This window comes from Saccoglossus kowalevskii, chromosome 13 (genome assembly GCF_978046115.1).
Source record: "Saccoglossus kowalevskii chromosome 13, keSacKowa6.1, whole genome shotgun sequence".
Lineage (NCBI taxonomy): Eukaryota > Metazoa > Hemichordata > Enteropneusta > Harrimaniidae > Saccoglossus > Saccoglossus kowalevskii.
The window spans coordinates 2,581,937-2,600,420 of record NC_140653.1 but is presented as its reverse complement, the minus strand read 5'-3'; the positions used below and the strand labels follow the sequence as shown (position 1 = coordinate 2,600,420).

The 18,484-nt window shown below is 35.3% G+C and overlaps 1 protein-coding gene across 1 annotated transcript in view; it reads left to right on the top strand.

Annotated features, from left to right (window-relative positions):
* LOC102810097 (ras GTPase-activating protein 1-like) overlaps nucleotides 1-17,217 on the top strand; it is an 89,296-nt gene extending 72,079 nt beyond the window's left edge. The window contains exons 18-24 of the mRNA XM_085506861.1: nucleotides 2,377-2,492; nucleotides 2,867-2,953; nucleotides 6,260-6,327; nucleotides 7,887-7,975; nucleotides 11,205-11,282; nucleotides 14,056-14,178; nucleotides 14,572-17,217. Coding sequence (XP_085362987.1) covers nucleotides 2,377-2,492; nucleotides 2,867-2,953; nucleotides 6,260-6,327; nucleotides 7,887-7,975; nucleotides 11,205-11,282; nucleotides 14,056-14,178; nucleotides 14,572-14,649 — 639 coding nt within the window. The 3' untranslated portion in view covers nucleotides 14,650-17,217. The remainder of the gene's footprint in view (nucleotides 1-2,376; nucleotides 2,493-2,866; nucleotides 2,954-6,259; nucleotides 6,328-7,886; nucleotides 7,976-11,204; nucleotides 11,283-14,055; nucleotides 14,179-14,571) is intronic.
* Nucleotides 17,218-18,484: the final 1,267 nt, after the last annotated feature.

The following is an 18,484-nucleotide window of genomic DNA, read 5'->3' as shown; positions in this document are numbered from 1 at the left end:
ATACCGATGTTTTTAGTGAATAATTGTGAAGCCTGTCACATCACAAACAAACTATGTGAATCGACGCAGGAGATTGGATGGTACGACGACCCTTAAATTAGCATCAAGTATGCTTTGTTACAACATCATTGATTGGCTGAGAATCACCTGATCCTGGGACACAGAACCATACTTGTCCGTATTATCAACGGGACTTTGCGAGAGAACCACACCCAACCATTTTTAGCGCGGAAGTTGCCAACAAATGTCGAAAACTCGTGAATTTTATGGATTTGAATAAAATAAAGCTAGCGATTGGTAAGACTGGTTAATAATATATCCCCCGATGCTCTTCAATTTTTTTTAATTTTATTTCAAGGTGAGAAATGGATAATTAAAGTTCCATCGATTTCAAGGCGACTGTTTCACCCCGACAACTCTATACCGTGTTGTAGTTTCGCGAGGTAAAACAAAAATATAATAAATAGTACTTGTTTATTTATTTGGTTTTACAGCCCGCAAATTATGGGACATGATCCTCATGAATTACGATAAATAAATGCTGATTGTGTTGAATGTCGGACGTCGGGACCGTTTGGAGAAACCAATGGGGATCAATATTCCAAACAAATTATTGGGACACGGTCGGTAGACATTTCAAACAAATGAAATATTAACGAAAGACAAGATTTTTCCAGATATTTACGAACATACTGTCATACTAAATATATGCAAAATTGACAAATACACAAAGAGATATTAGGTTTTATTTTAGCCTTAGAAATATTTTTTTTCACTCAGTCCATGCTAGGGACTTCTATTTAGCTTCATGGTCCTTCGGCTTGTCTTCTCCTTGGGGGAAATAACAATAATTATACAAATCGTAAACGTCAGAAAAAGTTGTTTAAAATAAAATAGTCAATCCCAGCCAAATCTAGGTCAAAGGGTCAGATTGAGTGCATATAATTATAGATAGTTAAAACAAAAAGTATTTGAACTTTTGACGGTTGTTTAACATCTATGCACGGTTACTAAACTAGTAACTGTGATCTATGAAAACCAGAAAATTTTTAGTAGTCCGAATTTTTGCACAGTCGAAAATAAAGCGGAAATTCAACAAGCGGTTGCAAAAGCGAGCGATTGAAAAGCGGAAGTGGTCGCGAGAGGTTGGGTGAAATGAGTTCTGTACTTCTTTGTTTGATGAAGCGATGCTAATGCCACATTGTCGCCATGAGGCCACAATGAAGCGAAGTGATAATCGCCTAACTTTTTAATGTCGCGACATTGAAGCGACGCTGAAGTCATAACAATGCCATAATGATGCGATGCTGAAGCGAAGCTGACGCTGAAGTGAAGCCAAAGCTTTTGCGAGAACTGTACTGTATGTAGGTTTACAATGCAAAGTTCCACGAAAAACTTACAGCAGACAGCTCACTGGTAAACAATAACACAACTCGCGAATTCTACTTTTTTGAATAGCCCCTCTATTGAGAGTAAAAGCCCGCGAAGAGTCCTGATTGGTCAAACGGCGATCACTCTCACATCATGAATAAATGGAACAGTAAAACAAAATAATCGATGTACTATGTAAAGATACAATAAATGATAACAATAGAAATGATATATTATTGATTGCAAATATTCTCAATGTATTATCGATAGTCTCAACGACACAGGTCACTTAACATTTTAGTTTTGATTGAATTTTAATTTTAACAGTTTATTTGAGAATATGGTAATGTTTTCATAGATTAGTATTTTCAAGGAATCCTGCCAAATATTGGTAGAAATAAAACTACTTCTCCAAACTTAAGATTATCTTCCAATAATGCCTGAAATTTAAATTATTTCTAATCTCTTTTTGCACATAATTCGTTTGGACAAAATGTGTTGATGCATGAAAGTTCAAAATAATATATTTTCCCACCATTGCCCACCCTTCTCTCGTCCCAGTGCCCACCCCTCTCTTCTCACCAGTGCCTACCCCTCTCTCTTCTCACCAGTGCCTACCCCTCTCTCTTCCTGCCATATTTTTACACTATCGCCCATCCCTCTTCCCTCCTGCCATATTTTCACACCATCGCCCACCCCTCTTCCCTCCTGCCATATTTTCACACCATCGCCCACCCCTCTTCCCTCCTACCATATTTTCTCACCATTGCCCATCCCCTCTCTTCCACCCTGTCATATTTTCTCACCATTGCCCATCCCCTCTCTTCCACCCTGCCATATTTTCTCACCATTGCCCATCCCCTCTCTTCCACCCTGCCATATTTTCTCACCATTGCCCATCCCCTCTCTTCAACCCTGCCATATTTTCTCACCATTGCCCACCCCTTGCTTTCTTACTGCCATACGTTTTGCTTGGACCCTTATAATGTTCGTTTTTATTCACAGTTAAATCCTTTGAAGTTAGAAAAAGGAGTTGATGTTAATGTCAATCTTGAACACATACTTTCATATCTCAAAGACTTGGCAGAATCAATATTTTCATCTGCAAACTTCTGTCCAGTGTAAGTAGGCCTTGTTTGTCTGTGTTTATCTGTCCATACCAAATTCGCTTCAAATTGGCCTGCTGGTGTTAGTAATTGTTAACAATGCACCAATAACATTTCTGCTTTGAATCTTAAGCATGCATGGATAGATATTACTATGAAATGGAACATATAGAACCTTGTTAGACATCAGTATGTTTTTCATGTCGAATTCATGTCGAGTGGTGGCAATTTTATTCTCCACAAATATAATTCTAGAGTCATGACATTTTGACTGCGTTTGTTCATGGTTTGTGCATGCATATAACAACATCATAGTCTGTGTGTGAATACATTTAGCATTGTTTATCACAATTTTTTTTAAAAATTCAAATTTTTTTTTTTTTTCACAGACCGCTTAGGTATCTATGTGGGTGTTTACAAAGAGATGTAAAAAGGAAATGGCCTGACAATCAAGACACCCACTCCAGAGTAGTCAGGTCAGTATTCAAAGTACAGTAGGGAGGTCGGTATAAAGACTAGTGATGTTGGTATAAAGACTGGTGAGGTCTGTATACAGACTGGTGAGGTATATAGACTAGTGAGGTATACAGACTAGTGAGGTCTGTATACAGACTAGTGAGGTATACAGACTAGTAAGGTATACAGACTAGTGAGGTATACAGACTGGTAAGGTATACAGAACAGTGAGGTATACACTCACAGTTGCTGTCGACATAGGAAGTAAAGTAAGCAAATAACATCGAATAAACAGCAAGGTAAAGAATATGTCTAATTATAGTAAACACGTACTGCGTGCGTGACTCGAACGGGCACTTGCGTACGGCACCTAATCGCCTAGCTTCACGCCACTACACGTCTTCCCCTCGGCCACCGGGCATCCCCAAAAAGAGATGCTTAATAATCGAGCTTATTACGTGCAGAGAACATGTAACCTGTCTACGCGATCCGCGCCACACAGCGTGGCCTAAATGCGACAAAGGCCTTCAGATCTGGCTGTAGTAGGATGGTGAAAGTAATGGTACAGCATTGTAACAGTGAATAAGTACTGAGAAATAATTTTTAAACTCATAGTTGCTGTCGACATAGGAAGTAAAGTAAGCAAATAACACCGAATAAACTGCAAGGTAAAGACTATGTCTAATTATAGTAAACACGTACTGCGTGCGTGACTCAACTCCAGAGTAGTCAGGTCAGTATTCAAAGTACAGTAGGGAGGTCGGTATAAAGACTAGTGATCTTAGTGAGGTATACAGACTGGTGAGGTATATAGACTGGTGAGGTCTGTATACAGACTTGTGAGGTCTGTATACAGACTTGTGAGGTCTGTATACAGACTTGTGAGGTCTGTATACAGACTTGTGAGGTCTGTATACAGACTTGTGAGGTCTGTATACAGACTTGTGAGGTCTGTATACAGACTTGTGAGGTCTGTATACAGACTGGTAAGGTCTGTATACAGACTGGTGAGGTATACAGACTGGTGATGTCTGTATACAGACTGGTGATGTCTGTATACAGGCTGGTGTGGTCTGTATACAGGCTGGTGAGGTCTGTATACAGGCTGGTGAGGTCTGTATACAGACTGGTGATGTCTGTATACAGACTGGTGTGGTCTGTATACAGACTGGTGAGGTATACAGACTGGTGAGGTATATAGACTGGTGAGGTCTGGATACAGACTAGTGAGGTATATAGACTTGTGAGGTCTGTATACAGACTTGTGAGGTCTGTATACAGACTGGTGAGGTCTGTATACAGACTGGTGAGGTCTGTATACAGACTGGTGAGGTCTGTATACAGACTGGTGATGTCTGTATACAGACTGGTGAGGTATACAGACTGGTGAGGTCTGGATACAGACTAGTGAGGTATATAGACTTGTGAGGTCTGTATACAGACTAGTGAGGTATATAGACTGGTGAGGTATACAGACTGGTGAGGTATACAGACTGGTGAGGTATACAGACTGGTGGGGTATATAGACTGGTAAGGTATATAGCCTGGTGAGGTCTGTATACAGACTGGTGAGCTATACAGACTGGTGAGGTATACAGACTGGTGAGGTATATAGACTTGTGAGGTCTGTATACAGACTTGTGATGTCTGTATACAGACTTGTGAGGTCTGTATACAGACTGGTGAGGTCTGTATACAGACTGGTGAGATCTGTATACAGACTGGTGAGGTCTGTATACAGACTGGTGAGGTCTGTATACAGACTGGTGAGGTCTGTATACAGACTGGTGAGGTCTGTATACAGACTGGTGAGGTCTGTATACAGACTGGTGAGGTATACAGACTGGTGAGGTATACAGACTGGTGAGGTATACAGACTGGTGAGGTATATAGACTGGTGAGGTCTGTATACAGACTGGTGAGGTATACAGACTGGTGAGGTATACAGACTGGTGAGGTATACAGACTGGTGTGGTCTGTATACAGACTGGTGTGGTCTGTATACAGACTGGTGATGTCTGTATACAGACTGGTGATGTCTGTATACAGACTGGTGTGGTCTGTATACAGACTAGTGTGGCCTGTATACAGACTGGTGAGGTCTGTATACAGACTGGTGTGGTCTGTATACAGGGTGGTGAGGTCTGTATACAGGCTGGTGAGGTCTGTATACAGGCTGGTGTGGTCTGTATACAGACTGGTGAGGTCTGTATACAGACTGGTGAGGTCTGTATACAGAGTGGTGAGGTCTGTATACAGACTGGTGAGGTCTGTATACAGACTGGTGTGGTCTGTATACAGACTGGTGATGTCGGAATACAGACTGGTGATGTCGGAATACAGAGAAGTGAGGTCGGGATATGGAGAGTAGTGAGGTTGATATGGAGAGTAGTGAGGTCGATATGGAGAGTAGTGAGGTCGGTGCAAAATAATTTTTGATCTTATCTTCATGTTTAGAGGTTGGTATACAAAGTACTAATAAACATTTTAGTTTCAGTGTAAAGAGTAGTGAGGTCAGTATACAAAGTAGTGAGGTTACGGTAGTATACAAAGTAGTGAGGTTACGGTAGTATACAAAGTAGTGAGATTAGTATACAAGATAGTAAGGTTAGTATACAAGATAGTAAGGTCAGTATACAAAGTAGTGAGATCAGTATACAAAGTAGCGAGGTCAGTATACAAAGTAGTGAGATCAGTATACAAGGTAGTGAGGTCAGTATACAAAGTAGTGAAGTCGGTATACAAAGTAGTGAGGTCAGTATACAAAGTAGTGAGATCAGTATACAAGGTAGTGAGGTCAGTATACAAAGTAGTGAGATCAGTATACAAGGTAGTGAAGTCAGTATACAAAGTAGTGAGGTCAGTATACAAAGTAGTGAGGTCAGTATACAAAGTAGTGAGGTCAGTATACAAAGTAGTGAGATTAGTATACAAAGTAGTGAGATTAGTATACAAAGTAGTGAGATCAGTATACAAAGTAGTGAGGTCAGTATACAAGGTAGTGAGGTCAGTATACAAAGTAGTGAGGTCAGTATACAAAGTAGTGAGGTCAGTATACAAAGTAGTGAGTTCAGTATACAAGGTAGTGAGGTCAGTATACAAGGTAGTGAGGTCAGTATACAAGGTAGTGAGGTCAGTATACAAAGTAGTGAGATTAGTATACAAAGTAGTGAGATTATTATAAAGAGTAATGAAGTCGGTATACAAAGTATGATTATTCCAATTATTTTAGTCTACATATTCTATATTATCTGCTCCAATAATTAGTAGACTGCGAAGTGAACAGTTAATGATAATAGTGTCTTTTTTTCTTTTTTTTTTTGCAGTGGTTTTGTATTTTTACGGCTGATATGCCCAGCTATTCTTAACCCTAGGCTTTTCAACATTGTTTCTGGTGAGTCAATTTGTTTGATCTGTATGTTTAGAACAAGTCAATTTGTTTAATGTACCTTATTTATCATGAAAAATGAAAAATTGCCAAAAAATAAAAGTGGGCATATGCCCGGACATTCGTGAAAAGTGAAGAATCATTCGTATTAGGGATTTCCCAACTGAGAAACACGTCCAATACACGTGAACTCTAAATGATCTAAAATGTCAGGGGTAAAACTGCGTAAAATTATTTCCGCTCAAAAAATCAATTCATACAAGATCAATAATAATTTACAAATTTACACAGTCAAAATTACGAAAGTTCATAGTTGTTTGAAACAAATTTTCATATCTCCATTTGTATGTTCATTGCCATCTTCGTCAAAGTCAAAAACCCAAGTCCAAATCGGCGACATTGTCGGCGTCAAACAAAATCCCTACAGCTTCGTCCTAAAATTTGTTGATGTCGTCGCACACAATTTGGACTTAGCACTTTTAATCCACGGATTTTGCTGTCTGTCAGCTTGACACTTTTAATTGATGTCTGATCTCAATAAAGAGACAAGAAATATAGGTACGCGGCAAACGAATCTGCTGCAATGGCACACAATGCTTTTGTTTACAGTCTATCAATCATCTCTGACTTTTAAGCATCTGCTTTACTGATTGGCTAAGAATGACATCACTACTCATGTTTCATCATAGAGGTCAAGTTAACATTGCTTTCTTATTGGACTAGGCCCTCATCAACCATGGTCAAAGTTACCGTTCAGCAAATTCGGCGGTTGAATTTTTATTTCTCTAATGACAGAGATGCAATAGCTGTGATGAAAGATGGTAAAAAAGTTGGCAGTCGTCAGTGCGACATTGCAAAATTGCTGGCCCTAGTTGTGGATTCGCAAGCAGCTACCAAATAGTTTTTAAAGCCAAAATAACGTGATTCAACCACTCTCCTAGAAACGAGTTGCTACAATATTGCAACATTGGTTTTATTGTCGATGACACTAAAGACGAACGAGTGCGACAATTGCTTCGCGGCTCTCTATATACTGTAACATTTCTGATAAAAAATCTTGAAAATTAAGGATGTAGTTAGAGGGTTTTTTCTTTGAAAATATCAAATTTACTTTTTTTCCCATATTCTCTTATACGAATATATAAAGCATGCCTTCAACTAGAAAAAACAATTGTAGCGATGGTTAATGAGGGTAATACATTTTAAGTAAATCTGAGATACAGTGTGTTTTATGTTTTTTGTGATTTTTTCACACTAAAGTAAACATCGGTATTTGGGGTTAGAGAGTTGATCTCGACTCCCAGCTGCTCCATGATTTTTGGCATAAAAATGAAGAAATGCCAATTCTAAAATAAAAAATACCAATGATCGAAACATCAATGAAATCAAACAAATCGTTGCATGTTCTACTCAAGACTAAGAAAACTTGTTGTCATTTTGACAAATTTCATGAATTTTCTGTATAGCTAGGTATGTTCAACTCTGTTGTGTTAATACCACTGGTAATGGATCAATATTTATGTACAATAATGATAATTGAGATTTTGATTTATTGTTTACTCCAGAACCACCATCAGAAACTGCAACAAGAACTCTTACAATTGTTACCAAAGCCATTCAGAATCTTGCCAATTTAATTGAATTTGGTGCTAAGGTAAGTTTGTGTGTTTGTTATCTCATTTCACATCTTTATAATGTATTGTTCAATTCAAAGCAGCACAATTTAATGATTTTGCTTTTTGACTCCCATGTGCGAAGCACAAAATGGGAGTCTTTGCAGTTAGTGTGTCTGTATGTGTGTATGTGTGTATGTGTGTGTGTATGTGTGTATGTGTGTCCGACTGTTCCACTGCTATCTCAAGAACCATACATCGGTTTTTGATGAAACTTGGTGCATAGATGCTCTGGGCCAATGCGCAGATTTGATTAGGTTTTGGTAAAAATCCATGCTCATTAATTACCTAATTTGCATGATAATTAGCTAATTTTTAGCTGTTCTATGACTGTTCCACTGATATCTAAAGAACCACTCATTGGATTTTGATGAAACTTGGTACATAGATGCTCTGAACATATGCGCAGATTTGATTAATTTTTGGTAAAAATCCGTGCATATTAATTACCTAATTTGCATGATAATTAGCTATTTTTTAGTGGTTCCAAGATTGTTCCACTGATATCTAAACAACCACTCATTGGATTTTGATGAAACTTGGTACATAGATGCTCTGAACTAATGCTAGGTTTTGATTAGTTTTTGGTAATAATCCGTGGATACTAATTACCTAATTTGCATAATGATTAGTCAATTTTCGGTTTTTCCACTGATATCTCAAGTACTAATCATCACATTTCAATGAAACTTGGTACATAGATGTCATACGACACTGCACAGACCTGATAGTTTTTATGGTAATATCAGTACATATTAATTACCTAATTTGCATAATTAATTAATTTTCAGCATTTGATATAAGTAGTTAGCATTACATTTCAATGAAACTTGGTACTTACATACTCAAGGACTATGCAGAGATTGATTGTTTTCGATAAATATTTGTGCATATTAATCACCTAATTTGCATAATTAGTTAATTTTCAGCTTTTCCACGGGTATCTCAAGTACTAATCATCGCATTTCAATGAAACTTGGTACATAGATCCTTTAGGACTATGCAGAGACCTGATTAGTTTTAGGGTAAATTATTGTGCATATTAATTACCTAATTTGCATAATTAATTTTCAGCTTTTCTACTGATATCTAAAGTACTAATCATCATATTTCAATGAATATAGAATTATGCAGACCCAATTAGTTTCCGGTAAATATTTGTGCATATTAATCACCTAATTTGCATAATTAACCAACTTTCACACTGATATCTCAGGTACTATACATCACATATCAATGAATGTACATGGATGCTGTAGGACAATAGACAGACCTGAATAATTGTGGGTTAAAATCTGTACATATTAATTACCTAATTTGCATAATTAACCAATTTTAATCTTTCACACTGATATCTAAAGTACCGTAAAAACTCCAAAATTTCGACTGGTTTTAAATAATTTGTGTTAGAAATGTGACGTGTTTTTAGAGTCAAAATTAAGATGCATTTTCGGACGGTCGAATTTTTCAGAATAGAAATCAGCAAAAAAAAATGGGGATGATAGACAGTGTGCTTCATTAGTTTTTAAAAAATGCAATGTCCGTCAATTGACGTAAACTTCCTCATGTTTCACGGTAAAAGCAAAGGTCGTGGCCGAGTTGTAACTCAAAATCTAAACAAAGTCATCAATCAGTGAGTATTATGACAAGCAAAACAAAACATCAAGACGCGGAGAAGAGGTCAGCACAAAACTAATAGGTCAAAAGACAAAGCTGTCTCGCACTACCTAGGAAAACTTGCGAATGTTCGAAGTACAGGTACCCATTGGACAAAAGATACATGGAAGTTTAGCAAACGATCTCCCCGACCCAGTGCAATGTATCCGGTTAGAATCAAAGCTCACGTGTCCCTTATTTGAGCACCGTACCGGTGATTTGAGGGATCAAATTCTGCCGTAAATTCGCCCTTGGATTAAAAAATATAATGGGATTTAAGAAAATAAAATGGGACTTTTAAGGTGTATTTTGGCGTCATTTTTCGGACATTTCAATCAATCCTGCCGGCTAAAATAGAGTCTAAGTTTTACCGTAGTCATTAACGTCTGTCTATTCAAGAGTACACGTGTATGATTTTTATCGTGACTAGCGTGAGCGGGTAAGCTTCCTTTCGAGAATGAGCTGTTATCACTGTGAACAATGTTAAATTATTCTTCAGATGACCAGTTTATTTTTTAAAAACAACTAATTTTTTTATTTAAAAAAAATCATGCCGTTTTCGCATCATCCAGCTTTTTGATTGGTTAATTAGCGATTTGACCTATTTGACCTAAGAGAACATGGCGGATATCCTACAGCATCAAACGTTTATACGAGACCGGAATCATTCGCTTACGATGAAACTAAGTTGACTTTTATTTGTATTTCATAACCATTCAACAAATTTATTTTGTGTACATTATTATAATCACTACTGAGTACAGTAATAATCAACAATTCAGAAACGCAGCATGCCGAGATTTTTGTGTTCGTTTTTATTTGAAACTTCGTTTATTTAGAATATATTTTCGTTACCAATAAAATAAAAATCTCTCAGTCAATCAGAAACCCGGATTCATGCCTTTGAGGAAGGTCCCGTTTGAACGCTCACATCGGTTTTTTTTTCGTTTAGGGGAAAACTAAAACTGGTCGCAATTTTCGAATAAGAATGAGTCGGCAATTTTTAGTGGAGTCGAAAATTTGGAGGTAAATAAAACACCGAAACCCGGCAAATAAATAGGCGGTCAAATTTTTAGAGGGGTCGAAATTTTGGAGTTTTCACGGTGCTAATTATTCCATTTCAATGAAACTTAGTACAAAGATGCTCTAGGACAATGTACAAACCTAATTAGTTTGGGGTAAAAATCTGTTCATATTAATTCCCTAATAAGCATAATAATTCATAATTTTTTGGTTCTAATCACATTTCAATTAAACTTGGAGACATAGATTTTCTGTTACATTGCGCAGACCTCATTCGTTTTACACTCAAATCTGGTCATATTAATTTTCTGATTTGCATAATTAGTTTTCAGCTAAGTAATTTCGAATTATATTTAATGTGTCTCCAATACTCTCAGCACATGGGAGTTCTTTCTAAGCTTTCTTTGATTCTTTATTGTAACTCGTTTATTTTACAACACATGATGTCTAGTAATAATGGTTATGAATGTGAGCCGAGTACATTTTTAATGTACTATTCTTGTCTAAATTGATCTTTGTTTCTCTGTATAGGAACCATATATGGAAGCATTGAATCCATTTATTGTTCTCAATAAAGGACGCATGATACGCTTTCTAGATGAACTATCGGTAAGTATTATTTTAATTACTCTATCAGCTCTATTAGTAGCAAATAAACTTATGTAAATATCAAAGGTGTGTCATGTTCAAGTAATATTTTAGAAAATCAGTATCAAACAAATGTAATTGCCTTGCCCGTAGTGTAGTGTAAAGGAAGGGGAAGGTATAGTAATGTGAAGATTTTGGCGTTGTTGTTGTTGTCAAGTATTTTTACACGATCGGTTTCAAATTTATATATGTTATAAACAAACATGCAACGATGGCCAAGTTCGATGTTTGTGCATTTTGCTTGCATAATTAATGAGAGATGGCTACTGATTGGTTTTTGCTTGTTGGCGTGATAACTTGAGAAATTTTTACACGATCGATTACAAATTTATATATGTTATAAACAAACATGCAACGATGGCCAAGTTTGATGTTTATGTGCATTTTGCTTGCATAATTAATGAGAGATGGCTACTGATAACTCAAGTAATTTTTACCCGATCAGTTTCAAATTTATATATTGTATAAACAAAGGTATAAGAATAACAAAGTTCATTATTGGTGCACTTTACATGCATAAGTAATGAGATATGATGTAATTATTTTTTCTGTGAAAGCTTTTTTTAGTTAAAGAAAAGTAATTTTAATGTTTTGAAATTCAATCCTACTAATCTGTATCAGGATTTAACGTGAAAATCCATGGTGTAGTAGTTGGTTTGAAATCCTTTGGAGTTTTCCATTGTTGTGTGATTATGTATACATTTTATCTTATTGGAACCAGTGCCATCTTAAGTTCATTATAGAAAAATGCCTTTGTTTTTTACTCTAGTTAATATTTGAGCTTCATGTGAAGTCACTGTATGGTAATTAGATCTGTTCAAAATTTATTTTCAAACAAATTTGTGAGTTTATACTGTGAGCAGTAATCTTCTCAAATAGCCGCATTGGGTTAATTTTGTACAACTATGTGTGTCATTTCATTTCCATTGTGTGACTTGAGTATGTTTTTCCATCTTATTATAATGAGGGCCATCTCGAATTCATTATTAGAAAATGCCTTCTATTTATACTTTTAGTTAACATTTGATCTTTGTGAGAAGTCATTGCATGGTAATTAGATCTTGTCAAGGTCAGTTGTCAACAAATGCTTGAGCTTGGTACTGTCATCATTACAAACACATTCTTTTAGTTTACTTAGTTTGTTAAACATTATAAGATGATATTCTACTGTAAGCAGTTGTACTTGGTACTAGTCCTCATTGTTTTGTAAAGTTGCTACTGTACATGTACAATAAGTTATATCCTAGAATTCACATATAATACTTATTCTATAAGTTGCTATAAAGCATATTCAGTATTCTTCAGTGCAATAAGTTTTCTAAAGTTATTACTGTACAATCAGTTGTATCACATAAGATAATTATATGATAAGTTGGCATATATAGTAGTTGTTATTAGTCCCTGTTCGGACGAAGTCTGAAAACAGGGACTTATAATTCGGTCTCCTTCCGTGCGGAGTCACGTTTTTGAAAATGTTGTAATTTGGACACACTTTGTCAGTTTTCATTCAAACTTGGTACATATATTATACATGTTAGGATACATGTCCATGACGATTTATTTCACAATTGGATCAAAGATGGCCGACTGACAGCCTTCTTGTTTTTTGAAAATGTTGTATTTTGGACATGCTTTGTTAGTTTTCATTCAAATTTAGTACATAGATCATACACGTTTCCGACCATCCGTGAGTTCCTGAGTCTGTCCGTCCGTCTGTCCGTGCGTCAGTCTGTCCAGAGTCATATTTCAGAATCCTGTGGACCAATTCCTTTCATTCTTTGCATGTGCCTAGTACCTTATGTGGGACTGCACATGCAGTGGTTCACCGATTTGATTCAAAATGGCCGACTGGCAGCCATCTTGTTTTTTTGAAAATGTTGTATTTTGGACATGCTTTGTCAGTTGTCATTCAAACTTGGTACATAGTTTATACATGTTAGGATACAATTGGATCAAAGATGGTTGACTGGCAGGTATCTTGTTTTGTTTTTTTATGCTATATCTTGGACGTGCTCTGTCAGTTTTCATTCAAATTTGGCATATACATGTACTTTATACATGTTAGGATGCATGTCCATGACAATTTGTTTCAAAATCCGGTCAAGGATGGCCGATTGACAGCCATCTGATTTTTTGACCTTACTGCTATATTTCCACAGTTTATGTACACATACATCATACATATCAGTGTGTTTCATAATCAGATCAAAGATGGCCGAATAATGGCTGTTCTTATTTTTGGCCATATTACTACTACAAGGAACTTGTGTTTTGATGTAAATAAACAATCTGTTGTATATACGCCACTTGGAACTCAAGTTTCAAGGACACGCTCGCAACAACCCCTCCGCTTTAATATGATGAGCACAAAGAGAACTTTCAAAAATTTAACAGGGACTGTGTCATTTTCAATGACTTGTTGAAATGTGCATTGCTAACAGCGCAGCTATCTCAGCCGACAGGCTGTTTGTTTAAAAACTAACGAAGCACACTGTCTATCATATGTTTTTCATTTGCTGATTTCTATTCTGAAAAATTTGACCGTTCGAAAATGCACCTTAATTTTGTACTCTAAAAACATGTCAGATTTCCAACACAAATTATTTAAACACGGTGTAAAACAAAACAAACGTTGTAAACCCAACCTTTTAAACTAAATTATGGGGAAAACCAAAATTTGTAAGCACATTTCATTACAAATTAATTCTACTTTACCATTTGTTGCCTTATTCAGAACATGACAGAATGGCCTGAAATTGGACCACCCACCTCATCGGATTTGAGCAGAGACCTAGCTGCATTACATCAGATATGTTTTGCTCATATAAAAGATATTCACCGATTAAGTACCTCCAAGGTAAGACTCCAGGTTTAATAAATTTCCTAAAACATTCAGCATTTTTAGCAAATCCTCAAAGATTTTTTTTAGCTCCAAGTGTCATTGTCTATCAATCTGTCGTCAGTCACAATCAACAATTTTATTTTCAACTTCTTCTTGAAAATTACCATACCAATTACCTCTGTCAGATTTGTAACAAGATAACAATTGTAATCACCATGGAAACAACCAAAGAAATTATTATGGTTATGATATTGTGGGAACACTAATATCTATGACAAATAGTTATTAAATATCTCATCTTACAGAAGATTATCAACTTTTGAGGAAGACATTCTGCAGTGGAGCTATTTTCACACATATAGAATTGTATCTTCTAATAGTTTTATCTTCATGGGTTTTTGTTTGTAGCCACATTTGAAGAAACTTCTTGCAGTGACAAAGACATTGACACAGCGACAGAAACAGTATATTGGAGACACAAGTTGAAGGTTGATAGATTGATTCCTATAGTGATGTCAGATTGCCAGTGTCTAGTTAGACATTGCTCTAAACTCTTATTATCCATATATATATATATAAAATTGAAACTTCTTTTTATTAAGAAGAAACTGCTTAATGATCGTAACAGCACTAAATAAAATGCACCACAACAAAAACTACAATGTTGTAGAAGCTCGGTTGGCAAGAGGGTAGAAATTGATGTGTACATAAAACTGTACATACTCCTGAAGACACCAGCTGTAGATGTCTTATTGCATTAATGAGTGAAGTGTTCATATCCATCGTCCTATTCGCTCATGGCCACTCACTTTGCTGTTATTGTCATTTCATCATCACATAATTTTAATTATTATTCAGACTGTTTTTCCAAAATGTCGCCAAAAGATGAACTGGAATTTGATAGGAGCAGAATGAAAAATTATGCAAATTAGATTCAAATAATGTGTAAGTCTTGATGATTTAATGCCCAGAGTTTGAAAACTGTAGATATGCAGGGTTGAACACTGTAGTTGTTTATAGTGGCCATAGATAAATGAATGGATGAGTTAAACACTCGTTGTTCATAGATGAATGGGTGTCTAGGGTTGAACACTGTAGGTGTTCATAGTGTTCATGGATGTTAAAGGCTAAACACTTCAGGTGTTCATGGATATCTAATGTTGAACACTGTAGACTTTCAATGTTATTGATGTCCAATGTTGAACACTGTTCATGCTATAATTGGTGTATGCAATTGTGATGTAGAATTTAACTAGTGTGTTTGCAAGCAGTCATCAACTTTATTTGAAAGAAAATGTGTAACATCTTTGTTTAAAAGCAAGTTGCTATTTTGTGCAAGTTTTTCAGTTTTGAAAGTTAATGTAACAAAATGTGTAAAACTAAATGCAATTGACTGATGTATATCTTCTTACCTGATAATCACTCGTCTATTTATATTATGATTTACTGCCTTCTGGGGAATAAACTCCTTCTAACTAAGAAGTTGATCCTCTACCAATTGTTTGGTTTTAGTGATGATTCCAGGGAAAACTTTGCAATTTATATCCATAATACTTTCTGTTTTTCATTTCTTTTGATCATATTTATCAAATAAAGTTTTGATATGACTGGTACTGTAAATTGAGTATTTTAACATGACTGCAGACGTTTTCAAGAAATACTCACCAACAAAATTTTTGATAAACAAATTTATGTACCTGTTTTGTCTATTTTATATTTTTGCTCATTGTACAAATTAGTTATGGCAACATTTCACATACTTGTAACTATTTGATATACCTGTTTCCCTGTATTATTTTACCTATAATGCACTAGTGAGTATGTAGTACAATATATCCCTTGACATGTTACCATATGAATATGTGAATTTCTTTGCTCGGTTGCCATGACTATAGGCAGACAAAACAATTCATATTGCTGTCAATTGTTATTACATTTCACAAGATTACCGGATATCTTGGGTGGATGCCACTGATGTGTTTGAGTGTTACAAAATGCATTGTATCACTATGCATTTCTCTATAATTTATTATACATACCATATTTGTTTTTGTGGATACACTAATGTAAATACTATGTTGAATATGCAAAGTTTTTTGATCATTTTGTATTTTTGCCTTGCATACACTTCTATTGAAGATGTGCCTCAGATAAAGTTAATATGGTACATCAGAAATGCCTGTATAGAATGACTGTATTCTCCTGGTACATGTCAACTTTTTGGGTGGGATGGCAGAGACAGAATATATTTTTGCAAAAAAAACATTTGTCCTCAACACCCTACCTAAAATAAGTCTCTCTTGGAAAATGAAGATTGGATGTGGCTTGAAAAACTGCATCCCAATGCATTACAAAGCTCTTGGTAAATTATAATAATTATTAATTACCCCCTCCCATACATGACTGGATTTGTGTTGATTACCTTCAGACATGTTGATGTGTGAAATTTTCTATTATGAATATTTTGATCTGATTATTTTTGTATACATTTATTTGTATTTTGTTCTTAACATAATTGCAAGTGATATTACTTTTATATTTGTAATTTATGCCATGTTCTGATTGGTTAAGAACACTTCAGTGAGAGACTATTTATTTGAGTCCATATATTGTCCTTGCTCTATTACCAAATGCACTCAGGAAAATCTCCTGTCAACATAGTAAATGTCAAAATAGACAATGTTTTGAGATGTACCTTGGAACTGCACTTGTAAAAGCTGCACTTCTGAAAGAGAAAATACCATGGTAGTTGGCTAGTAGTGTAGAACACATTTCAATCATGACTTAAAATTGTATCTTCTTTTCTATTATGTTTATATTTTCACTTGTCACCTGCAATGTCAGGTCAGTTTTTTTTTTTTTTTTTTTTTTCAAAGTGACCTGCATGGTTAGTTTGTGTGTCGTCTGTCTGTGTGTCCTGCCATGTAGAGACATCTGTATTCTCTGATAATAATTATGTCATCAAGCTGGGCTTGCAGAAAATAGTTTTTTTTTTCAACATATTTGTACAGAAGTGAGACCTTGAAAAAATTGAAATAAAGTTTTAAAAAATAACAGTGTTGGGGTACATATGTGTATGCATGTGTGTCTGTTTTGTCAAAAACTCAAATATGCCAATGATAAAGAAATTCAGCTATAATATTTACTACCGTATTTGTTCTATTAGACGCGCATTTCAAATTGAAATGCATATAAACCAAAAATCACATTTGTTTTCGACTCAATCTTTTAAATATTACTTATTTTGACCATGAAAGCACCTCTGTAATTTTCATCTCAAGTATGCATGCTGCAAATACAGTATACATTAAAATTAATAGTTAAATCTTGTCGATTAATGTAAATACTTTTCAGACAGCTGTTTTAGAAATCTAATGAAATGTACTATATGATGAAATGAGTAAGGAGCCATCATTGTAACTGCATTATATATAAGTTCACTAAAATTACAACAATGTATAAAAAGTTAGCTGTGTTGAACATCTTTACAAGTAAAGATGCATCTCAAGTTGACCATTGTCACATATATCACATTACATAATAGCAACGCTACTTTGATTCCTGAACATTTATTTTTTTATTTTTTTCATTTGTGGTGTACATTCCTTGTTAGTCAACCAGATAATGCCACCAATTTAAAATAAAAGCCAAATGGAATTTCAGTACTTAATTATGCAAATAATTATTGCATTCACAGTAAGCACTGGCATCACTCCTCAAAGTGTTTACAGACTGAAGGAAAGATAATCCTACCAGAAAGTTACCAACCCTTGCGTTGAAGATTATTTTAAAATGGAAGTAAAAAATTTAATTCTAATATACCAATTTTATATGCAATTATATAATACATGTTATATTCGGCAACCTGTAACTTGAGTTTTGATTCTGTCAACATTTGTGCACAATGTAAACTTTCTACATACTTGATTATTTTCGACTACTTTGCTAACAGTATTATCCATCCTGCGAATTGCCCATTCTCATGGGTATACCTCACTGTATCAATATCCAATAAGAATGTGTCACAGTGAAACTGTCAATCAGCTTCCGTAGATAAACTAAAAATAGAAATACTGAAATAAAGTCAAATGTGACCTGAAAAATCGTCACTGAGAATGAAAATACTGTGATAATTTATTATTTGCTGGAAAAATCTATGTCTGCAGCGCAAATAATTTGTTGCCTATTTAGACAATCAGAACGTCTTAGTGGGGTTAGTATAATACAAGGATTTATAGATTTTCTGAATTTCAAAATCACTTGTGGTGTTTGTTTAAATCTTCAAAACAAATAAACAATATTAAATCAAAATAGAACACAG